This window comes from Centroberyx affinis, unplaced genomic scaffold (genome assembly GCF_046629955.1).
Source record: "Centroberyx affinis isolate AG114_WGS23_722 - 3 ecotype Tasmania unplaced genomic scaffold, CSIRO-AGI_Caff_v1 ptg000617l_1, whole genome shotgun sequence".
Classification (NCBI taxonomy): domain Eukaryota; kingdom Metazoa; phylum Chordata; class Actinopteri; order Beryciformes; family Berycidae; genus Centroberyx; species Centroberyx affinis.
Window position 1 is genome coordinate 133,622 of NW_027279247.1, and position 22,098 is coordinate 155,719.

General features: G+C 42.9%; 1 protein-coding gene across 1 annotated transcript in view; it reads right to left on the reverse strand.

Annotated features, from left to right (window-relative positions):
* The window catches only part of me1 (malic enzyme 1, NADP(+)-dependent, cytosolic), an 88,656-nt gene that overhangs the window by 45,503 nt on the left and 21,055 nt on the right, over positions 1-22,098 (reverse strand). Inside the window, exons 2-3 of the mRNA XM_071518625.1 lie at positions 13,350-13,483; positions 9,620-9,769 (exon numbers count right to left, since the gene is read on the reverse strand). Coding sequence (XP_071374726.1) covers positions 9,620-9,769; positions 13,350-13,483 — 284 coding nt within the window. The remainder of the gene's footprint in view (positions 1-9,619; positions 9,770-13,349; positions 13,484-22,098) is intronic.

Consider the following 22,098-nt stretch of genomic DNA (forward strand, 5'->3'; position numbering starts at 1 on the left):
GCCCTGATTTGCCTTTGCTGGAACTCAGGTTTGAGTCTAATACTCAAATCTATAAGACTTAGGCTGAAAGTTGCTCAGAGAGGTACTGTAGGTACGGTAGCCGGTCTTTTAGTACAGCGCCAAGCAAAGGATGAACCCAACAGAAAACCCCAGGCAAATCTCTTATTTGTTTCACTATCATATATATTTTAATATTATATAGGGGCAAAAAACGTGCTCCTATATGGGTTCAGAAAATTGCACAACCCTTGGGTTTATGAAACCCTTTCAAAACCATTGGGATAAACTCAAAAATGCAATAAAGACAAGGCTGTTTTGCTTAGTTCCTGACAAGTTAACATTTTGGATACACAAGGTTTACACCCGACAGTGATGTTATGCAACAAGCTGGAGATAGAGAAATCTTCCTGACTGTAATGTAGCATTAATCTGTGCCTCTATCTAGTGCATGTGTGTGGATGTGTGTGTGTCTGTGTGTGTTTGCGTACGTGTGATTTTATTGGTAAGTGTTTACAGTTTAGAGGCTTTTTGCTTGATTCACACAGCTGAGGGTGCGAGGGTGCAGACAGATATCTTCAAGTTCTGTGTTTCAGCCAAATGTATGACAGAACTACTAGTGTTTATAGCCAAAGCAGAGCTGTGAGCTGATGGAGCTGTCAAAACTAAAAGGAATTAGCTTTTAGGGCCTCCTCAGCACATCGATTATCCAAGCGCAGGGAATCATGTGACTTCTGAACCGAAAAATAACTTCTAACCCGCCTTATCTACGCGCAGATATGTAAGTGCTCCCCTGGGTGGGTGATAACTGTGTTATCTGTTGACTTAGCTCTTATCACCAGCGAAGAGTGTCCCACATTAGTTTGACCAGGGTTAATAAGTCACTTGGCTGAGCAGGACAAGAGGGCAACAGGGACAGCGATAGATGGATTTCATTGGTCTGGTAAACAGTCTGTGGGCTATCATGCCTTCAAATTAGCTTATACTGACTTAAAGGCTTTATTTCTTCTAAATCTGCCCAAATAATTTAATCCAACGTTACTTCAAGCCTTAGTTGTTTACTCACCTTTTCAGACTGGCATAAACTTTTATCATTTAAATCAATAGTATGCATCAGACTAGCAGTATCAAACTGATGTAAATTATATGAAGACAGGTTTATATAGTGTAAAGAGGCATATATTCATGTTTTTCTTAAAGCAGAAGTGATGGTTGATGGTTGTTTGCTTCATGATGCTCACCAACTGGAGGTCATAGTTTACCACTTTTAAATTTACCACTACATCTGTTGATGTAATGTGTAAAGCATCCCTAGACAGCCCCCACACTCCCATGGTAATTCTTGGTTAGACAGAAAAAAAAACAAAGTTGCATCTGGAACTGAGGCTTAAAGTGCCACACCTGGAAAAACAGGCAGTAAAGTAAATCAGATGGGCAGTTGGAGTCAGTGACCACAGACTGTCAAGGTCCATCGTCTTCACTAATGCATACAGTCCAAACAACTTCATCAGGCCTCAAACCCTCCTGCCAATACTGAGTCTCATCAGAGTCCCAAGAAGCTGCAACAATTGAAAATGCATTCCGCCGTGGCAGCTGCCATTTCAATCTGACGGCTTTGATGTTGCATGTTGTGCAATGATATTTGCATTTTTCTGTCAAATGCATGATGTGAGTTTTACACCCACTCAAAAGGAAAAGAGAACGCCAGAGATTGTAGATGACAGTGTGCCAATACGGTTGGAAAGTGACTGGGGAAATTTTGGTTTTAGAGTTTCCATTCATTCCAGGAGGAAACAAAGCTGGATTCAACAAACTAGTGAGGCACTTTTCCATGCGTGGTGGTGGTGGTATGTGTGTGTATATATATTTGAAAGTGTAAGCATGTATGTGTATGTGTATTTGTATGTGTTTGTCTATGTCTATATCTATGTTTATATCTATGTCTTTTTCTCTATCTTTATTTATGTCTATGTCTATGTGTGACTTCACTCCAGTCACCGCCTATACATATGCATTGCATGCATGCAGCGGTGTATTAAATCACACACGCCCAGCTGGCCTTTACAAGTCACACAGGAACGAGGCCAGAGCAGGTCAGCGGCTTGAAACAGCTCTACTGGGTAGCACAACACTGGCAACCCTCCTATACAAACCCCCTTTTTAAAAAATCACCTCCAACATCTGGTCTGGCACCCAAACAACATGCACACACTTCAGCCATGACAGGTGTAATAAAGAAATGATATAGTTTTATTTCAATTTGCAGCCTCTCACTTGATTTATTAGGCTTCTGAAGCAGTAATTGTGGAAAAAAAAATTAACATCATTAAAACATGCACATAAGAACAAAGTAGTGGAAGTAGCCAACATTTGCAAACATAGGGCAATTCCATAAGGTATCGTTAACTCACTAGCCTCTCCCACTTCCAAGTTTTACAGTTCCACCACAGTTCCTCAGGATAGGAAGAAGAAAGCCTACATCATGCCAGCTCTAATTACTAATGTAGAAGACGCTTTGGCAGCATTTGTAATGTAGCAAATGGTTGCACTTTAGGGATCGGCTGAATGTACACGGTGTTCAGCTTTGACAAAAACGTATGTTTCTCTTGTGGATCAACGTCATCGAGTTGTTTCCATAACTTGTTCCTCCTGTTCCAATGCACCTGTAAGTTCATGTTAAAGCCATTTGAAAGGATCTAACTGTGTAGCCAACTTGTGTGACACATGCTGAATGCATTTGCTGCTCTCGAGTGTTTAGACATCTTTGAGTTTGATACAAAACTACAAAACAGACTTAGAGGGATTCACATATCAGATAAGCTTTATGGGATGATCATCAAGTCGTAGTTTCCAATGTGGGCTGGTGAAATATTACTGCAACATACCAAAATTTGGCAAATGTAGATGGTATGGGAACAGCAGCCAAATAGAATGGCGCTCAATAGTTTTGTCTCTGGTGGTGATGTATAGTATTGCATCAATGCATTATTCATTAGCTCTAGTATTCCTCTTCGTCTTATAGTTACAAGGGGTCTCCTGGTAATCACACACCTGCCAGAGAGAGACAAGATAGAGACATCACCAGAAGATGATGTTGATTTGTTTTATGCTGTTTGCCTGAAGCTCTGCACTGAACTCTGCTCTTGTCTGTTGTTTGTTGTGTCATGCCTGTCATGCCTCCTCAGAGGAAACCTGCATCTGACAACCACTGTGTTGTCAGATTATTTTTAGGGACTTTTTGAGGGAGTACTGTGATTACGGTTTTAGGCTGACAGATGTTTTAGGCTGACAGATGATCAAAACATAAATAAATAGGATTGCAATGATTTCATGGTTGTTTTTCAGAGACACAATGGAACAAACTGGATTTTCTCCCAAAGTGCCAAACCCAACCACCTTGCTCTCCAGGCAGGCTAAAGCAAACACTCAAAGTCATGGAAAGACATGGAAAATTGAATTAGTATTTGTCCCCGGTACTGTAGTTCACACACAATTCAGCCAGGTAATCAATGTGTAGTCTTAAACCGACTAGACAGCTATTCAATACGGATATTTAGTTTGATTACTTTCCATGCTTCCAGAATAAACCATGACACTGCTGCGGTTTAATGTCCGGTATTACCTGATACATGTTTATTTATTATGCTAAGGGATACTGCAGGAAAAAATGGAGTTCAAATCTACTCTGCCCTAAAGTTTCTTTGCTTTCACTGGCTCTAAAACTTAGACCTCGGACATGAGCTCTAGATTGTTTTACAAGGTCCTCGAAGTCCGGGACGGAATTAATCCCAAATGTTGTGCCACGTTCCTCATGAGGTCAGTGTAATTCCAAACCATTTCTCTCCTTCCTGCTCCTCCATCCCTGTCCACATCCCTTCTCCCTTTCAACAAATGCATTCTCTATGAACCCCACTCATGGTCTACCAAAGGGTAAGAATGCAGTAAACAAATACACCAGCTAAAGTCATGCAATCAAGTCATAATCAGACAACAAATTCTCCCTGGACTCAAGTGGTCTTGAGATGGATAAGTGGCTCTTTCTGATCCCTGGTTGTAATCGGGTTGTCACAGTTCACTGATCTTGTGAGTTGTGGATTAATGATCCAGAAGGCGAGGGATTTTTCTACATGCCCTGGTTGCTCATCGATCCAGATGAAACTTTCTCTCACACACTTATAACACTGTGTGTGGGCCTGAATGGTGAGAGATCCCAACTCAAAAGCCTCTTATTCGCGAGGCCGGAACACTTCATCATCATATGCATGTGCCACTTCAGAGGTGGCCAAGGCAGCTTCAGCTGATGCCTTTCATTAGGCCTTTATAACTTCCCGAAATCTCTCACACTGGTTTATTTAAAGACCAGCCTCTCTAGACAGTTAACCGTGTCTCTATTCAGGCTGTGTTACAGTACATCCATTATTGAGATGATAATGAGGTGACTAGCACTTTGCTCAAAAAGCTCAAACACTGCTAAGGAGACAAGTAGGCCTAGACTTAAATGCTTGCAAAGATTTGAGTGGCCATTCAATATCGAACAGTCAAAAGGCCCTTTCAACCCTCTGCAGATATATTATGATAATTTTGTGCTATGCCAGGCAAGTAAAAATCCTACTTGCCCCTTTAAAATACAAAATTAGTTTCATCAAAGTGAAGGAGAACTTGATCTTGAGTCATATAGGTAGTAAGACCCATGGCTTACATGGCAGTGGCAGAAAAAAAAAAATCCAGTCTTTACTCTAAGGCATCTCTTGGGATTTTAAGAATGTCGGTGTCTTATTTTCCAGCTCCTGACTGCTGCAGTAGCACAGAGTTGCTGACCCTTGACCTCAAACCAGGGATCCACTAATGGGCTAGCAATGATCATCTGTCTCCATCAGCTAGATGGATTGGTTCCTGTCACTAGCCTCGAGAGCCCCTCCACCGCCGTACTCTTACTTTCAAGGGCCTGTTAGACGTTTCTCTGAGACGCTCTATAGCGTTGCACCACAACGGGCAGAGTGACACTCCAGGTGATTGAAGCGTCAGTAAGCGTAATTTTATGCAGTAATAGTAGGGATAGTTTTACTGCTACAAAACATTATCATTTATCACAACTGAGCACTTTCAGATATCAAACAAGGTACAGAACCCACATTTATGGCGAGAACACGCACAAACTTTGTACGGCGAAGACAGACTGACTTTCTCTGGCAAACACTTAAGATTCACTGTGTCCGCTCATGAGCTTACAAACCAATAAAAAGCTACCGCATGTCCACTAATCTTCTAATGATATGAATGTGTTCCTTTCTCCCGCTCTACTTCCTGCCTCTGCTCCATCTAGAGATCAGTGAATCAGCCGTGTTTTGACACTTAATGGCGCTTGACCTTTAGCCCCTGGTGCGGAGCCCGGTGTTGGAGTGTTTAGTCTGTATGAGGCAGATTAGAGCTGGTAAAGTCAAGCAAGACAGGGAGAGGCTGCCCCTTCTACACAGCAGTCTTTATACCTGAGAGCTAGCGATTAGAGACCTAATCTCTGTCTGTTCAGCTTTTATGGTGGTCTGGCTGGAAGACACACACACACGCAGACACACACACACAGGCATCAGGAATCCATTACCAGCCTTTCTAGAAGCTGCTGGTGTGTAAAAAGGCCTGAGACTGTGCAGAAGACATAGATAGAAACAAGATTTAACATTACAGACACATCCAGCAGAGATACAGATAGATGAGTCGAACCTTCAAGATTGGTCAATTATACAAAAGCACTAAGAGATCATATAAGTATGATGTATACGCCGACAACACAGGCTGAAGTGTATCATGGTCTTTTCTCTCTCGCCTCCTTGCCTTTTCCCAGGCTTGGTTAGCAGAGAGAAACAGCCTGGCTGGGAACTGAAATCTGTCAGAGACGGTCGGCCTTCTCTCCGGTGTATTCTGCTAACTGACCCCCGATGCACATTTCCAACAGCCCCAACTCCCAACCCAGGGAGTCCCAACTGCTCTGGCAGCGGGTCCTGGCCCACTGTGCTCTGAGACTGAGGGAGTGTATAAAATGACTTCTCCAGCCAGCTCCATGTCAGAGGAAGGGAGCATGCTATGAATATTTTCCACATAGTTCTGCAGGGATGGGGAAATGGGGAGTTGTTGGGTAACACAAAGTTATTTGCTTGGGACAACTATGGTTTCCTAGTATTTTAAATGCACCCGAGGTAAGCATTTATAATAAAACTGCTTGGATATAATTAGGGAAACTGGGGATTCAAAACTAATCAAAAGCAAGCATGGTGGTAAGAAAATAGATGACTAGAGTTGATGTAAATCCTTGACGGAAGATTAACTAAAAGAGTGAAATTTTATGTTGTGAGTGAACAACTGCTTCATCCTATAATCAGTGGATTTATGTGTTGGTGCTCTTTCATGGTCTGTATAGCTTACTCTCTTTCTTCTTTTGGATGAATTGCAGTAATTGTGTGTATGAGTGTGTAAATATGCTGACTGATAATGACAACCTGTTGGTGATTACTCTAATCACCCAGGATTACTTTATATATCACCATGTGTCTCCAGATTTGGTTTTGAGGATGGCAAAGCTGAAACATGTCCACTAATAAAGTCGTTATGAAAGAATGGTTTGATCTCCTGTCTTGAGAGAGTGTGGGTCTCACTACATTACACTACAAAAGTATCTGGACACCTGCTCGACGAACATCTCATTCCAAAATCATGGACATTAATACGGAGCTGGTCCCCCCTTTGCTGCTATAACAGCCTCCACATGGGAAGGCTTTCCACTAGATGTTGGAACATTGCTGCAGAGATTTGCTTCCATTCAGCCACTAGAGCATGATCGATTGATTGAATGATGAGTGATTAGGCCTGGCTCGCAGTCACCGTTCCAATTCATCCCAAAGGTGTTTGATGGGGTTGAGGCCAGTCAAGCTCTTCCACACCAGTCTTGACAAACCATTTCTGTATGGAGGTATTGTCATGCAGAAACAGGAAAGGGCCTTTCCCAAACTGTTGCCACAAAGTTGGAAGAACACAATCGTCTAGACACTATATGTATTATATATTGTATGTCATTATATGTTGTAGCATTAAGATTTCCCTTCACTGGAACTAAGGAGCTGAGTCTGAACCATGAAAAACAGCCCCAGAACATTATTCCTCCTCTACCAAACTTCACAGTTGACACTATGCATTCGGGCAAGTAGCGTTCTCCTGGCATCCACCAAACCCAGATTTTTCTGTCGGACTGCCAGATGGTGAAGCGTGATTCATCACACCAGAGAACGCGTTTCCATTGCTCCAGAGTCCAATGTCGGCGAGCTTTACACCACTCCAGCCAAAGCTTGGCATTGCGCATGGTGATCTTAGGCTTGTTTGCGACTGCTCGGCCATGGAAACCCATTTAATGAAGCTGAATCCTATGACAGTGCCACGTTGAAAGTCAGAGTTCTTCAGTACGGCCAATTCTACAGCAATGGCTGTCCATGGAGATTGCATGGCTGTGTGCTTGATTTTATACACCTGTCAGCAATGGGTGTAGCTGGAATAGCCGTATCCACTAATTAGAATAGGTGTCTGCATACTTTTGGCCATGTAGTGTATTTTGGTAATACGGATGAATTAGAAGTCCCTCCTTTTGCTTCCTGCACTGCTGCTGTATTGATGCTCCACCCAACTTCTACCAGGGTCTCTAACGCAAGCGAAGACCCTGCTGAACTTCTATACTTATTTCAGACAAAAGGGGGTGGAGGAAACAAAAAAATGGTTGACAAATCAAAATTGAGCATGAGGCAGGCTGTGACTAGTCTCGCAAGTCCAGACTCCAAATGAGATTGAGGCAACATTAACAAGCTATATATTGTAAGGAACATCAGTCAGTAATGTACCTCACCCACAGTCTAAAACTGAAAATCCCTTCTTCTATTTGAGTTGAAATGTGCTGTGGAAAACAAAATCTGGCACATGTGATGACGTGATTGAAGTGAAGTGCCAGTGATTGACAGCCAAATCCAGCCACTCAAAATGTTGCAGCTGGAATCCAGTGGAGCAGAAACGGCAAAAGTCAGAGGTGAAATTTCCCCAGACCTCAACCTATCTTGAGTTCTGGCCTTGCAAGAATATGCTCCACCCATAAAAGAAAGTGTTTGGATTTTATGTACCCTTTAAGATCCTGCAAGGATTTGAGTGAGTCAGTGAATCACTAGCTAAATACAGCAAATGAGCTAAAGAGTGGTGAGCCTGTGAAAGACAGTTGACTAGGGTGGCCTTTCTCCTATCAGTTTTATTAAACAAAAAACAAACCCAACACTTGTAACCACCTGAATAAGGTCAAAAGTAAGAAGGCAGGGCCAAGAAAAATAGATCATGGCCCTGAATGCGGCAGCGAGAATGAGTGCTAAATCAACTCAATATCTATTAGTTACTGCTTAGGGAGTGCTGCTCTCAGATAGTGAGAGACTTGGACCTAATGAATCTATTTGAGGGAAAACAGATACCACCAGAGGGGTGTGTGTGTGTGTGTGTGTGGTGTGTGTGTGTGTGCGAGTGTATGTGTGTGTGTGTGTGTGTGTGTGTGTGTGTGTGTGTGTGTGTGTGTGTGTGTCAGAGAGAGAGAGAGTGAGAGGAAGTGTGTTTACAGTAGAGGAGAAGAGGAAACCACTGAACCTCTGTCTGCCAGGAGCAGTGCCAGATCCACTCAAGGTGAACTGTGCACCGATTTCAACAGCTTACAGCGACTTGCCTTGAGCTGAGCCAACGTCTAACCAAACTCCAGCTGAAAGAGCTACCACACCCTCCGATTTCAGGGTTTTTTTAGCATGAAAACACCAAGTCCAACATAGCATACAGATGCCTGTTGAGTCCTTGGGCTTTACGTTTCATTGCAATGCATCCAAATCATTTCACAATTTAGTTGTGTGTGTGTTTGTTTGGGAGGATGCAGGTTGCAGAGTCAGACATTAATAGGTGCTTGGTGAAAAAAAGCCCTTGAAAGTTCATAAAATGCATGTGAAAAAAAAAAATAAACAGACAAAAAATACCCCTGATAATTTGGAGTATGCTTTTTTACATACATTTTGCATTCAACGTGTGCACATTTCATTCATTGAGTTGTCAAATAGTCTCACATGTGAATGTGACTACCATAGGTGATTTGTCGGAGCCTATGACCAGAGAATTCTTTCTCTGGGCGTGAAAAATTGAGCATTTTTTGATCAGAAAACAACTGTACACAGCTTGTAACAGTAAAAAATCTTGGTACCACGTGCCAGCAGTAGAAGCAAATGCTGACACTGCACAAACCACTGCCTCAACAAGAAATAAAACAACCAATATGGTAAAAAACTCAACAATGGAAGGGTGTAAGATGGACTGAAAGGAGAAAAAGGCACCATCCTCTTCTGGAAGGCCTGTCGCCAGTTTCCAGTAGCAAGGAAGAAGTTAAAACAAATCTTAGTGGTACAAATTGAGTATTTATATACAATGCAGATGTATTATTTCATAGTTCAATAAAAATTGCACCTCAAAAGTACAGAAATTCCCCTAAAAATCAGATCAAGGGGGGAGCTAATTTCACAGCCTGGCAAGTGGTGGGAGGTGTGTGTGTGTGTGTGTGTGTGTGTGTGTGTCTCACCTTGGTCTCCTAAATGCCAGGCCATATTGCTGGCAGGCCAGGCCCACAATGGGGGTGTAAACAATGGGCATAAACCTCTCGATGTCTGACGTTAGCACCCTGTAGAACAGCTTCTCGTTGCGGTCCTGCAGCCCCATCAGAAACACATATCTGGGAAAGACCGGGAGGAGGGAGGAGGAAAACACCACATGTTAATCTTTAACATCTTGAAGACTCATACCTGGTGAACTAGGGAGGGATTTATGTAACTCAGATGTCAAATAGTGTGTGTGTGTGTGTGTGTGTGTGTGTGTGTGGAGGGGGGGGGGGGGGGGGGGGGGGGGGGGTGAGATGCCCCAGACAGATTGGAGGGGCGGCAAGGGAACGTTTTGAGGGAAAGTATGTCAGAAAAGAGAGAGAGAAGGAATGTGTGACAAAGGCAGACAGGAGTCTACACCCATCAGAGTTAATCTAACGCTTTAGACAGATTTGAACAGCCGCCTCAGACTCATATCAGCTGTATGAGTGGACAAATAACTCTCCAATGAACACCTGTCAACTCCAAATATTTGTCATTGAAAAATCAACGCTTAACTAAAACACTAAACTGGAAAATTTGCTGTATGATGATAGTCACCCAACATATTCCTCCATTACATGAATCAAGCCGAGTTTTAAAGTTTTAAAGACAGACATTGTAGGTTATAGTACTGATCCTGAAACCAGTTAGAGAGAGAGATGTGGGTATAAAAGAGTAAGATGTAGACAGCAAGAGAGAAGGAAAGAGAAGAAAAGAGCACGCTATCCTGTCTCATTTCATTTCAGCTCTGTGTTGTACAATAATTACTTGTACAGATACTTTTGTTTATATTCCAGATGCTTAGAAAAATACACAGAATACAAATCTGCCCCTCAGATAGCCCACACAAGCTCTTTGTTCTGATCATACACTGACCGGGAACTGAAGGTTTGCATATGACCCAAATTAAGCGAAGCACGCCAGAAAGGGCTCTACTCCTAATCAGAGAACTTTCCATAAAGCCAAGAGCACAAGGTGCCTCTTGTTGAGGGGATGAAAAGCATGCACGCCCTTTCTCCTATAGGTTAGGCCACAGCAGCTGCACAATACGGGGTGGTGACAGTCGCTCTTGAAAATAACTATTTTCATATTGGAGAACCAAATCAGTTTCTGCCACATGCAATATGTGTCATCAGGGGTCTCTGTGTGCCTCATGGTGTAGAGCTGAAACGTCAGGTTCTGGAAATAAATTTGCCATTCATTTCTCCCATAGGGCATTTGATTATTAGCCATAACAGTTAAACAATGGTAGACCTACCATGAGCTATCAGATGGTGAAATGATTACATCTGCTCCTACAGAAGCTATCAGTCAAATAGTAGTAGTCAAGTAGTTCATTTCCCTCAGAATTTCCCTCAAAATAAACATTTATATATATTTTTATATCTTGTATGCTTCTTTTGGTTTTTCATATACAATATACATATATATATGTGTGTTTTCTGAATATATTGTTATAAGCTTGTGATTCATTTGTTAGCTGGTTGGTTCGGTTCAAAGCTTAAAAAAACGAACATGAATTTTACTTCAGGAAAAAGGGAGCGGCCACATCACAGCTCAATTCCAATAACAGGACATGGTACTTATTATGTTTGTGCTGCTCTGATCAAACTAATAAATCAGATGTTTGTCTCTCTCAGAAATCTTTATGATCTAGTCACATTTTTATATACTGCAGCTCCAGGTAATCTTCACTATGTAAGCCTTCTATGGTACAGTGCAGTTCCTCAAACAACAGGGAAAAAAGAGGCAAAGGAGCGTATCATACAATCTTTCATTTACTCTTTAGCAGAGGGGGGAAGGAAAGAAAGACATTTCAGAGACAGAAGTTGGGACTGTGTTAACAACTGGCTTAAACTGAGAATAGAGTATTTATTCACTCTACTCTCTCACCATCCAAATCAGTTTGTTGCAACATTTTGCTGACTTCACTCGTCAATGTCAAGTAATTGCTCTGACTCATCCACCATAGCTATAATTAAATCCCCACATCAAATTATAACATATTCTGGCACTAATGCATGTATGTTTTGTTTTTTTGAAAGTCAACCCTTTTAGTTGCCTTATTTTATGCTGCCAACAGTTAAGAAGACTTCCTTTGGCTTCATATGTTGATAACCTTAGAAGGTATGTGCGCTCGCCACACCCAGGAGAATGTGAACATTTACAGTACAGACAGGTTTATGAAGCAGGATCCATGTTGACTTACTGAGTCCAGTATTTCCTTTATAGGCAACCAACCGAGGCAGCCAGCACATAATCTATCTCTATCTTAATCTATTAGCCTGAGTGATCAAGCTGCTCTGCTCTTTCCGACTCATTCAGCACCAGCATTACTGTTCTCTAACAACCTCGTTGGATATGAGGTTTCCCTTTAGTTGTACCACATTATATACTGTAATATTTTAGTTGGCAGAATTTTTGAACATCCATTTCCTCTGTTGACAACGTAGTCACTGTAGGTACTTCATTCACTCCATCATTTCAGATCATAAGCATATGACTTGGATGCAGTGCTGCTCCGTTTGCCATAAGATCCCAAAATCATTCAAAAGAATGATGAATGCTTGTGAAAGAGCGCAGTGAGAGCCTAGATAGCTCCTGATTGGATCGGAATAGAATGGCATGTAGTGAGAGTTTTGAGTTATGGTCATTAAAAATAAGTGACAGCGTCTAGCAGTAAATACCAAAGAAGGATTCAGAGGACTTGGGGAACAGACTGTATGTAAACATAGCAAGCTTGAGCAATGGCAGGCAAATAGCAGTCCTTAATCCACTGGACCAAAGCCCGTAGCTGGAAGGCACTCAAGACGTGGAGACAGATTGTCAGTGACATTGATAGGGCATGGGAATGGCAATGACAAGCTCATAATGACTGTTTTTAGATGTTGATGCTGTGATGTTGCTATGCTTCACTCCGATGGAAAATTAGGCGGCTATTAAGCAGCTATATAGCGCCTGTTGTGCACAAATGCGGTCTCACCAGCAAAATCAACTCGACTCACTCATCCTCGACATTACGAGTGACAGCTGATGGGACGGTTGACTGTGGGATTGCAGTTGGGATGAGAGGAAATTTCACAGATGAATAATATGTAGCACAACCTATAATTCAAAACAGTAAACCGGACTATGACTTCAGTTCGAGCATACAGGCATGTGGTATCTATGAAGGAGTTGTTGATCAAAGAGCCCAGACTAAAATGATAGCATGTGCCACATTTATTACATAATGCTAACAACTACAACTCCTATGCATCTAATGAGGCGTGCAAAATGAAGTTGAAGTTTTCATTTGGTCCCTGCGGAGGTTATAAAAACCCTCCACAAGGCAGATGAAGGAGAACAGGGAGGAGACGGAGAAACGGGAGGGAAAAAAAGAAAAGAGAAACAGAGTAGAGATTTGTTCAGTAAACAATATGGTGTTAGGAGATGAATGTAGATCTCAGCAGACCGATCGGTAATCTCCCTCTCGTCTTTTGAGGGCTTCCAGATGTACGATGTGTCGGCCTGCGCAGAGGCAAGAGGGATCCTCCGGGGAATCAGCAGAGTTCCTCCTTCCAAAACCAACTCTGCACGCACTGCTGACATGGCCGAGCAATAAGGGGCTGATAGAATAATTACGAAGGCGGTGTGTGTGTGTGTGTGTGTGTGTGTGTGTGTCGGTCTCACCTGTCCAGGTCGTCTTTCTTCAGGTCGTAGTTCTTGAGCACCCGCAGCAGCTGGACGTCCTGGCTGATGAAGCAGGGAGGCAGCAGGCCGTGGATCCCGAGCTGGAGACGCTCCTCCAGGGAGAAGGCCATGCCCTGCAAACACACACAAACCACCATGAACCTCCAACATCCTCACAAACACAGGGAGCACACAGAGGGAGGGGGAGGCCGCTGCATTTCAGCAGTTTGTACATAGCTATGTTGTCCTTGTGCCTTAAGAAGCTTTAACATTTTAAAAGATTATTATTGGGGGAATTTCTCTTTATTGAATGGGTCACAGTGGCAAGTGAAAAGAAAGTTTTTTTTTGTTATCCAGGGAAAGCCTGGTTCTCTAACCTCTAGGCCATCTGCCACACCCATGATTGATGATTGATAGGATAATATATAATATAGGACGATCAATAATGGCACATACTGTACCTGAGCCAGAAGCAAAATAAAATGAAATAAAATGAAATAAAATTGTAAGTTTCTCAAAGATGACTTGATAGTATGAGGCATTCGTTTCTGGCAATAAGACATTTCTGGATCAGTCCTGCTATGAAAGGAAGGTGTGTGTGCAGACGGCTAATCACAGTCAAGTCTTACTCCTCTTTTGACATTTACCACCACTGGCTATGCTATGCTCTGACAACTCCGTTTGAACTTTGAACAACTGGATAATTGGGAAAATATTCATCCATCCTTTCTATTCAAACATTCCTAGATGATGAGAGCAGCAGAGTGTCAAACGTGTCCTCTGTTCTGTTCTGGGTGTTTGCTCGGAGAGGGGCTCCCTATTGGCCAATCTGTTTTCAGTGAGGCCACCGTCAGCTCACACTCTGGTGGGATGTACACAGCCGTCAATGCACATCCAAAAACACACACACACACCAGGGCCCTGGCTGATTACCTGCTTCACCGTGACCCCTGACCTTTACTTTGACTTTTACCTCGCTCACCTTTGACCTGCAGACGGGAATATCGATAAACACACACGTGTTTGGAGTCAGGGTTGTAACCTTGAACACTCTGACCTGTGAACCTGCTTATTCCACTGCGGGAGAAGACAATGGTGTGACTGAGGAGAGGCGATGTGTGTTAATGCGACATCAGAGAGATCAGAGAGAAGGCGTCTGACTGGCTGTGAGGGACAAACTGAGAGGGACACACTTTGGCTAGTAGCTCTGCTTTTAAACTGGGTGAGTTTTGTCTTCAAAGCTCCAAGTAGCGTGGAATCTATGATTGAAATGGGCGCAACATTCTCCACTATTCTCTGCAAGTGAGGCATGGCATGGTGCGCATTTTCATCTTCTCTCCATCCATAAAAGACCAGCGGTTTAGTGAAAACTCATCGTCAACATGCTAGACTACACTGTCCTGTCGCTGACTGGGGGGACAGAAGGGAAGGGAAGCGGCGCTGTAAACGTCTCTGTTTTGGATCACAGCCACGGATGCTTGGCCTGGCCACCACAATTTACAGCCCTTTCAAGCAACCGGCACTTTCTGTGTATCTGGTTGTGTTAAAAGGGTTTTGGGGCTGTAAAAAATGTGCCCGATCACACGAGGCACGGCGCTAGAGGGAAGTAGAAAAGCATATGACACACAGTAAAGCACATTGGAATAAAAATTTGGTGGTCTTGACGTCAGATGAACCATCAGCACTGACCACAGGCACACTTTCAAATATTATTTGATTTAGATTCTTTTAAATAAAAAAAAGTAGGCAGCTTCCAAATACTGAGTTTAGATTTAATCTCAGTTATTCTTGAGGGTAATGACCCAGGCTAAAAAGGAAAAAATGAAGGGAGGGAAACAAGCAAAGACACGCCATTTCCTCTTTGGCAGAACATCAGAAAAAATGGGTTTTGTGTTTGCTTACTGTCGACAAGCCGTCAACAGGAGGTATGTCATCGCGCAAGTTAAAAAAGAATGACATTCAAATGAATCCATACAAACAATGTTAGCTTGTATTTCAGTTGACAGGACAAAATCATCGGACTGCAACAAGGACACTGGTTGTTATTTCAGACGAAGTAAATCCCGTTCCGTCTGTCGTTTGCCGGTGGCTCGATGCAGTCTGTACTTAACGGACCTCAAATAGACAGAAGCAGCTCTGAATTACAACCTTCCTCAATTATCAAAAAAGATTTTCTATTTTTCAGAGAGCCAGCCGTTGCCATCAGCGCAGGGCTTAGTGTGTGTCGCCCCAGAGGTTTGGGACAGCAGTCGGCCCATGATGCACCGCTGCTCTGCTGTCTGCCATCGCTGACCATGAGGCACATGGAAGAAAAGAGGGCCTTAAAATACATGAGGCGAGCTGAGTTTAATGTGAGGCTGTAAAAAGAGATCCAGTCCCCACACACACACACACACACACACACACTACTCTCATTAGCTGACACACACTGGGCACTTGCTGTGTACTTACATTCTCTTTGTGTACTCTCTCTTTGAGAGAAATGGCCCTCTTTGACACCACTCACACTCAGATATGAAAAGATGAAAAAAAACACAGGCATGCACTACTCTTTCATTAGTGGACACACTTATACTGCATATTCATGTTGGCTTACTCTTTCTTTGAGAGGAATGGCCTTCTTTGACACCGCTCAAATACTGAACCACTAAAAAAATTGCACACACACACACACACGCAACTCTTTCATTGGCAGACACACACGTACAGACTCAGGTTTGCTTACTTTTCACTTACTCTTCCTTTGAGAGAAATGGCCTTCTTTGACACCACTCATGCACAGGCATTCAAACACAAAAAATCTCTCTTTTTCTCTTTCACACAGGTTGCAAACAAAACAAATGTGCCCTCTGTTTTGCCCTCTATGTTTTTCACAATGGCCCCCATTAATTAAGTAATACCTCACTTTGACGCCCGCAGGTTTCGTGACTGTGACAGACAGTGGGGGTCCCGGTGAGTCAGAGGTGGGCCTGTGTATATCAGTGCCAGTCTACGCAAATGAAAGCACCCATGAGCTGAGCGCGTACCTCCGCCTCATTAAGAATAATTACTCACACAGCTCCACGGGCCCTCAAAGGCTGCCAGTGTCACATGTGAAATGGAGACCATCCATGGAGCTCGGCCCAAAAACGACCAATTAACGTCTCCCACAATGGGGCTAGCAGCTTGGCTGGACAGAGGGGGAAACTTTGGCCCGTGGAGTGACTTTCTGATTGAGGACACGGCTGGTTGGGTCGGGGCTGGGCACCGGCGACAAGGGAGAATGAGAAAGTGGGGGGGTGGGGGGGGTTCGTGGCAGGAAAGATCAGCACAGCACGGTCCGCAGACTCTGGCACTGGAACCGTGGGAACTGTTGATGCCAGTTTCGACAGCCCTTTGACTTCTGACTGGAGTATTGGTTCAGCGTCACCCGCGTCCTCAGTGTTTTCAACAGAGCTGCCAATCTCCCCAACCCCAAGGTCCTTGTCTGTCGGACTCTCTGTTTGTCTTTCAGTCGATGTGCTTGTCACTGTGGCTTTCTTAAACAGCCTTCAAGGTAAGACATTCTCCCAACGTAGGCCAGAGTAAATAGATGGGGAGAATGGTGATCTAAGACGGTGTGGGATAGAGCTTTTCTCTAGCTGTCACAGACTTAACATGTGTTCACACCAAGCATATTTGGAGCTGTGTATTTGGACTCTGGAGCATTTACTCTGTTAGTTTGATTTCTTTAGGCAAGTGAGAACAATGCCATTTTATATTTGGGTGACCAAATAACTACACTGAGACGCCTGAAAATGCCAATGGCAAAAGGCCAAAAAGGCCAAGGCCAAGGCCAGTACAGAAGGAGCTTCTTTCCTCAGGCTATTAAAACTGTGAACTCTGACCTTGCCAGGGGCCCACACACTGCCACTGACTGTACTCTGTTGACATGGTTTTGCACACTGACATATTGCACAAGTATATTTAATATTTAATTGAATACTTCACATGTATATTGCAATTTGCACACCACTGCTATTTCTTTTCAGTTACCCTTATTAGGCCTATATCTTATTTTTATATATTTTTTATTATTCAAATTTTATATTTTCTACATCTTTTTTTTAAAGAAAGAATTCTCTATCTGTATATTTTGTTGTATTTGGATTAGATTTATTATATTTCAACTTAAATTTTTAGCACAGCCTTGAGGGTCTATGCCACACTGCATTGCACTGCACAAATAAAGCTTTTGAATCTTTGAATCTTGAAAAATGCAGTTCATAGTCATTTCCAAGAGAACTGCAGTGAGGTTTGTTAGGACTGAGAGCGTAATCCGAACCAACTACAGGAAACAACCCAAAATGCAAGGCTTTAGGGATATAAGGTAATGCTTATTTTCAACAGTTTCTTAACTGGTAGGAAGTAGGAACACCACGTAAATTATGAAATTATGGCAAAAAGTGTGGAGAAGTCCATGATGCTTAGCAAAGGTTTCAGGGACTGGAATCGAATTTGTTTTGACTCTGCTCGCTGCCAAAATCTGTAACCTGGCAGAATGACAGGTTACTAAAACTCCAATAAATGAGCTACTTGTGAGTCCATGTGACTTTTGTTAACAAGCCCTGGTTCGCTTGTAATTGGGCAATGAGAAACTAAACAAACCAAATATAAAAATGCAAGATTTTACCTCCAGAGCTTTCCTTTGGCAGGCTTAATTTAAGAGATGATTCAGCAATTAATTCATTCACATACAACATAGGCCTATGTGTCAACATTTTCCTTGATTGTGTTTTCGGAATTATGTTCTGGTGAACCGAAAGTGTAACAGCAAACACACACACAGTCAAAAGCACACCTAAAATGCATACACACACACTCTTCCGCTTGTACACACACACAAAACATCCCTCTGTTTGTTTGCCTGAATACAGGTTTTGGATGTTTGACTGCTGTAATTCTTGCTCTCTCTCCCCATGGGAGCCCTAAACTGGGTTGGGCAGGCTAAACACTAGAAAGCTTCCACATGGTCCTGACCACATCTGAAGCGCCCGCACCCTGTGCCAACACATGTGATGCCCGCAGCTCCATGTTCCAGAAGCTGTGGTAACAAACCAAACCTGTAATCTACCCATTGGGCAGTGCCACCCCTTAACCTCGGACCGCTGCCATGCCCACCCCAAAAACATTCAGTGGAAAGGAAACAGCTAATTAGTTCACCAGATGGCTAAACAAGAAAGATGAAAGTCCAAGTTCTTTGAAACTGATAAAATGCCTTTTTGTGCTTCCCAGGGAGTTCAAAGGGTAGGTTTGTTGCGACTTTTCAGTTTAAAGATTTAGAAACTTAAACATTCTATTACCTCAACCTTGTAATCTGCATCTGTCACAACCACACAGCTCTGTCTAAACAGCGGGCTTGTAAAGAGACTGACAGCACAGCCACTCCCTTGGTTACAGTTAAAGTTTCCCTCGATCTGGAAAGAGTTAAATTCCTTAATGCCTCTGTTTTGATTACTTCACCCCAAGGAGCGGGTTACTTATCACAACATTAGTGCTGCTCTGAAACGCTCCTCTCCTCCTTGATATGTTTTCTCATATTTCACTTTCCGTGTGAAAAGCATTAAGTGAATCTGACGCAATTTCCTACCTAATAGTGACAAATCACAAACATGAGTGAAGCAAATGGCAGATCTTGCACTGCACACAATGGCCATTGTACCCATCATTAAGTCTAGTATTGAGTAAAAAAAATGTGGTTTTCCTTAAAAGAAAAAAATCTGCAAAGGTTGTGAGATAATGCAACTTGTTTCCAATGCAGTTTTGCCTGTTTCAATAATTTTGGGATTGTCTCGAGAAATAATGCAGACCATATCACTTGTACCAAGAAAACACAGAAAATTGAACTTGAAACAAGTTGATTTGCACTGGAAATAAGTGAAAATATCTCGCCCATTTGGCAGATTTTTGTGTTTAACAAAAAATAAGTGGGCTGACAAAGAAAAACTTAAACCAAAAACTGAAACCCTCAAAACACATTCCACTTTGCTGTGGCCTCTGGCAAAACTCTTAAAATGATGTAATTCCGCACAGAGCCGTGATTGATTCAGGTTGTGAGATTCCCAGATAAGCCAAGAGGGGGGAACTTTCCTGTTTGGTGTCATGTACCCTCCGACGCACAGCCTTTGTTCCAGATAAAAATCAGCGAAGAAGGTGGATCTTTCTTCGGCTCACGCTTCTGTGATCCCCTCCCCCCTTCTTTCCCGTGTGTTCCCTGGGCTGCAGCTCCAGTGGACATGCCCTCTGCTCTGGGAGAAACAATCCCTATTGACACAGACCTGAGCCTGACACGATAGGGAGGCCATTCCCCATTCAGCCTCACTCAACCACAGTCACAGATCAGACACAGAGACAAAAGCCCACTGGCCTTCTACAGGGAGAGGACTCAAATGTTTGGCACTGAGATATTGCCTGGCAGAGATGTGTGTGGTCACAGAGCACTTCCCTATTCAACACTGTGTGGGAGAGGGAGCGCTCTCTTTTCATAAGAGGGAGAGCTTTTCATAAGAGGATGGCCCTCTTGTATGAGTTGTTTATCAGTAAAACCACTTGCTGAAAGTGATGTATACCGATAGCCATCTTGACCCCCCAGTCGCATTGCATTCATTTTGCATTAGAGCCACCACGACTTTTGTATGTTTTTCTGAATATAATGATTGAATATTCAAGTCAAGTCAACTTTATATGGTGTCTTAAACACAACGGCCCTCATTTATCAATCTAACTTAGAAACCAGCGCAGATCTGAGCGCAGAAATCATCTTACGACAGGGTTCACGTGTGATTCATGAAACGTTCGTATCTCGCCAATCACAGCGTAAGAATGATCGGGCGTTGATAAATGTGGAGGCTGAAAACAATCGTCATTTAAATATCACGCCCCTAAATATTCTCGGTTTAGAGGCCTCGCCCCCAGAGTTTACGACATGGAGATGCGTAATACGTCCAAGAAGAGAAACTTCTCCGACCTCGAAATAGAAACTCTAACGTCCCAAGTCCAATTGAACCAATTAGTTGTGTTTGGCAGCCTGAAAATTGGCATCAAAGGAAGCCAGAAAAATGCAGTATGGAAAGAAATCTCTGCTGCGGTCAACAGCGTTGCCGTCGACAATTGAACTCATCCGTGATATGTATAGCCTATAAATATATATATAATAGTAGCCTAATATAATAGCTTGTATCGCAATTCTTTACATTTAGGTGAAGAAAAAATGGTCAGACCTTAAACAAGTAAGTAATGAAAGAGAAATTAATCTTACACCAGAAAACTGTTAACCCTGTTAATTGCAAACAATTTGAAAATACCTATTTATGTTAGGGATAGTCTATATGACACATAGTCGATGTAGGCCTTTACAAAATATAATATTTTGCCATAGGCTACATATTTTTAAGTGATGCATATGTGGCTGCATATGCTTAGATGCCAGTCAGAATATATGGTCTAATAACAATTCTCCGACTCAGCCAGATTTACTATGCTGCACCGCAAGTCCACGCTGACTCGAAAACTTGCGTACACGAGTTGAGACTTGACGTGAGATTTGATCGTATGCCGTTGATAAATGCCGAGCTTTGCGTCGAAATGACCGTACGCCCAGTTTTCTGTCGTACGTTCGTTTCGTAAATGAGGGCCAACGTGTTCCAAAGTGCTTCACAAGGTTAAAAGAAAAACATAACAGAATAAGAAAAAAGAAACAAATGTAACTTTTGCTTTTGTGGCACTGTGCCACAGATGAGCCTATATGCATGGGAAACACTGCATCTCCATGCCCTCTAGAGGCCATCTGACAAAGTGTTGATGACTGAATGACTGACGGTCTGACTGACTGACTGACTGACTGACCTGAATATGCCTCTTGATGCCCTCGGCTGCGCCATGGGAAAAACAGCAGGTTAACCACATCAGGCACACTGAAAGGCCATAGAGTAAAAGTGGGTCTTTGATCAACTTGGCAATTGCAAATGGATTCTCCTAACCTAATACTTTTGAGATGGTTGTAGTACAGTCTAGGGGTTATAATAGCAAAAGTGTGATCACTCTTCAGTTTTATGGAGAGCTTTATAAACCAACAGCAAGATTTTAAAGCAGGTTGTATAGCTGACAGGGAGCCAAGGCAGAAATGAAAGAATTAAATGGTCCCTCTTGTTTTACTCCTGTCAGGAGCCTAGCTGCTGCATTTTGAATCAGTTGCATTGTGTCACAGTATTGTGACACTAAACATGCATTTCTAATTGCTATTTTTCCCCTAGTAAAGCCCTTGGTGCAGAGTAGCAAGCTAGCAGCAAAAAGTAGAACTTGTTTGATGGATGCCTCTATGCAAAAGTTGACCTAGAAAAAACTTGAAATGACATCATGGGGGGCTAAAATCTGCATGAAGCTGAAGAGGACTGTGAGAAAGTAATCTACAGCAGTAGGGTACACCCGCAGGTTTACACCACAGACCAGTATATCTGGATCATCTTCTGGTGGTGATGTCAGAGCGCAGCAGCTCTCGGACCAGTAACCTCTCTCTCTCCAGCTGACCAAACAGGGAGTGGAGGAGTGCTAGGGATGTTCCCATAAACCAGCGCCATCAGCACCATCAGCTCTACCCGGCTATTACTGCCACGTGTTCTGCCCACGCTGAACCCAGGACACCAGCAAAAGCCGGTTTGTTACAGTTAGACTTGCAGCATAGCCTTTCATTCGTTTCTACAGTGACTCATGTCAAGCGATTGCAATTTGCAAG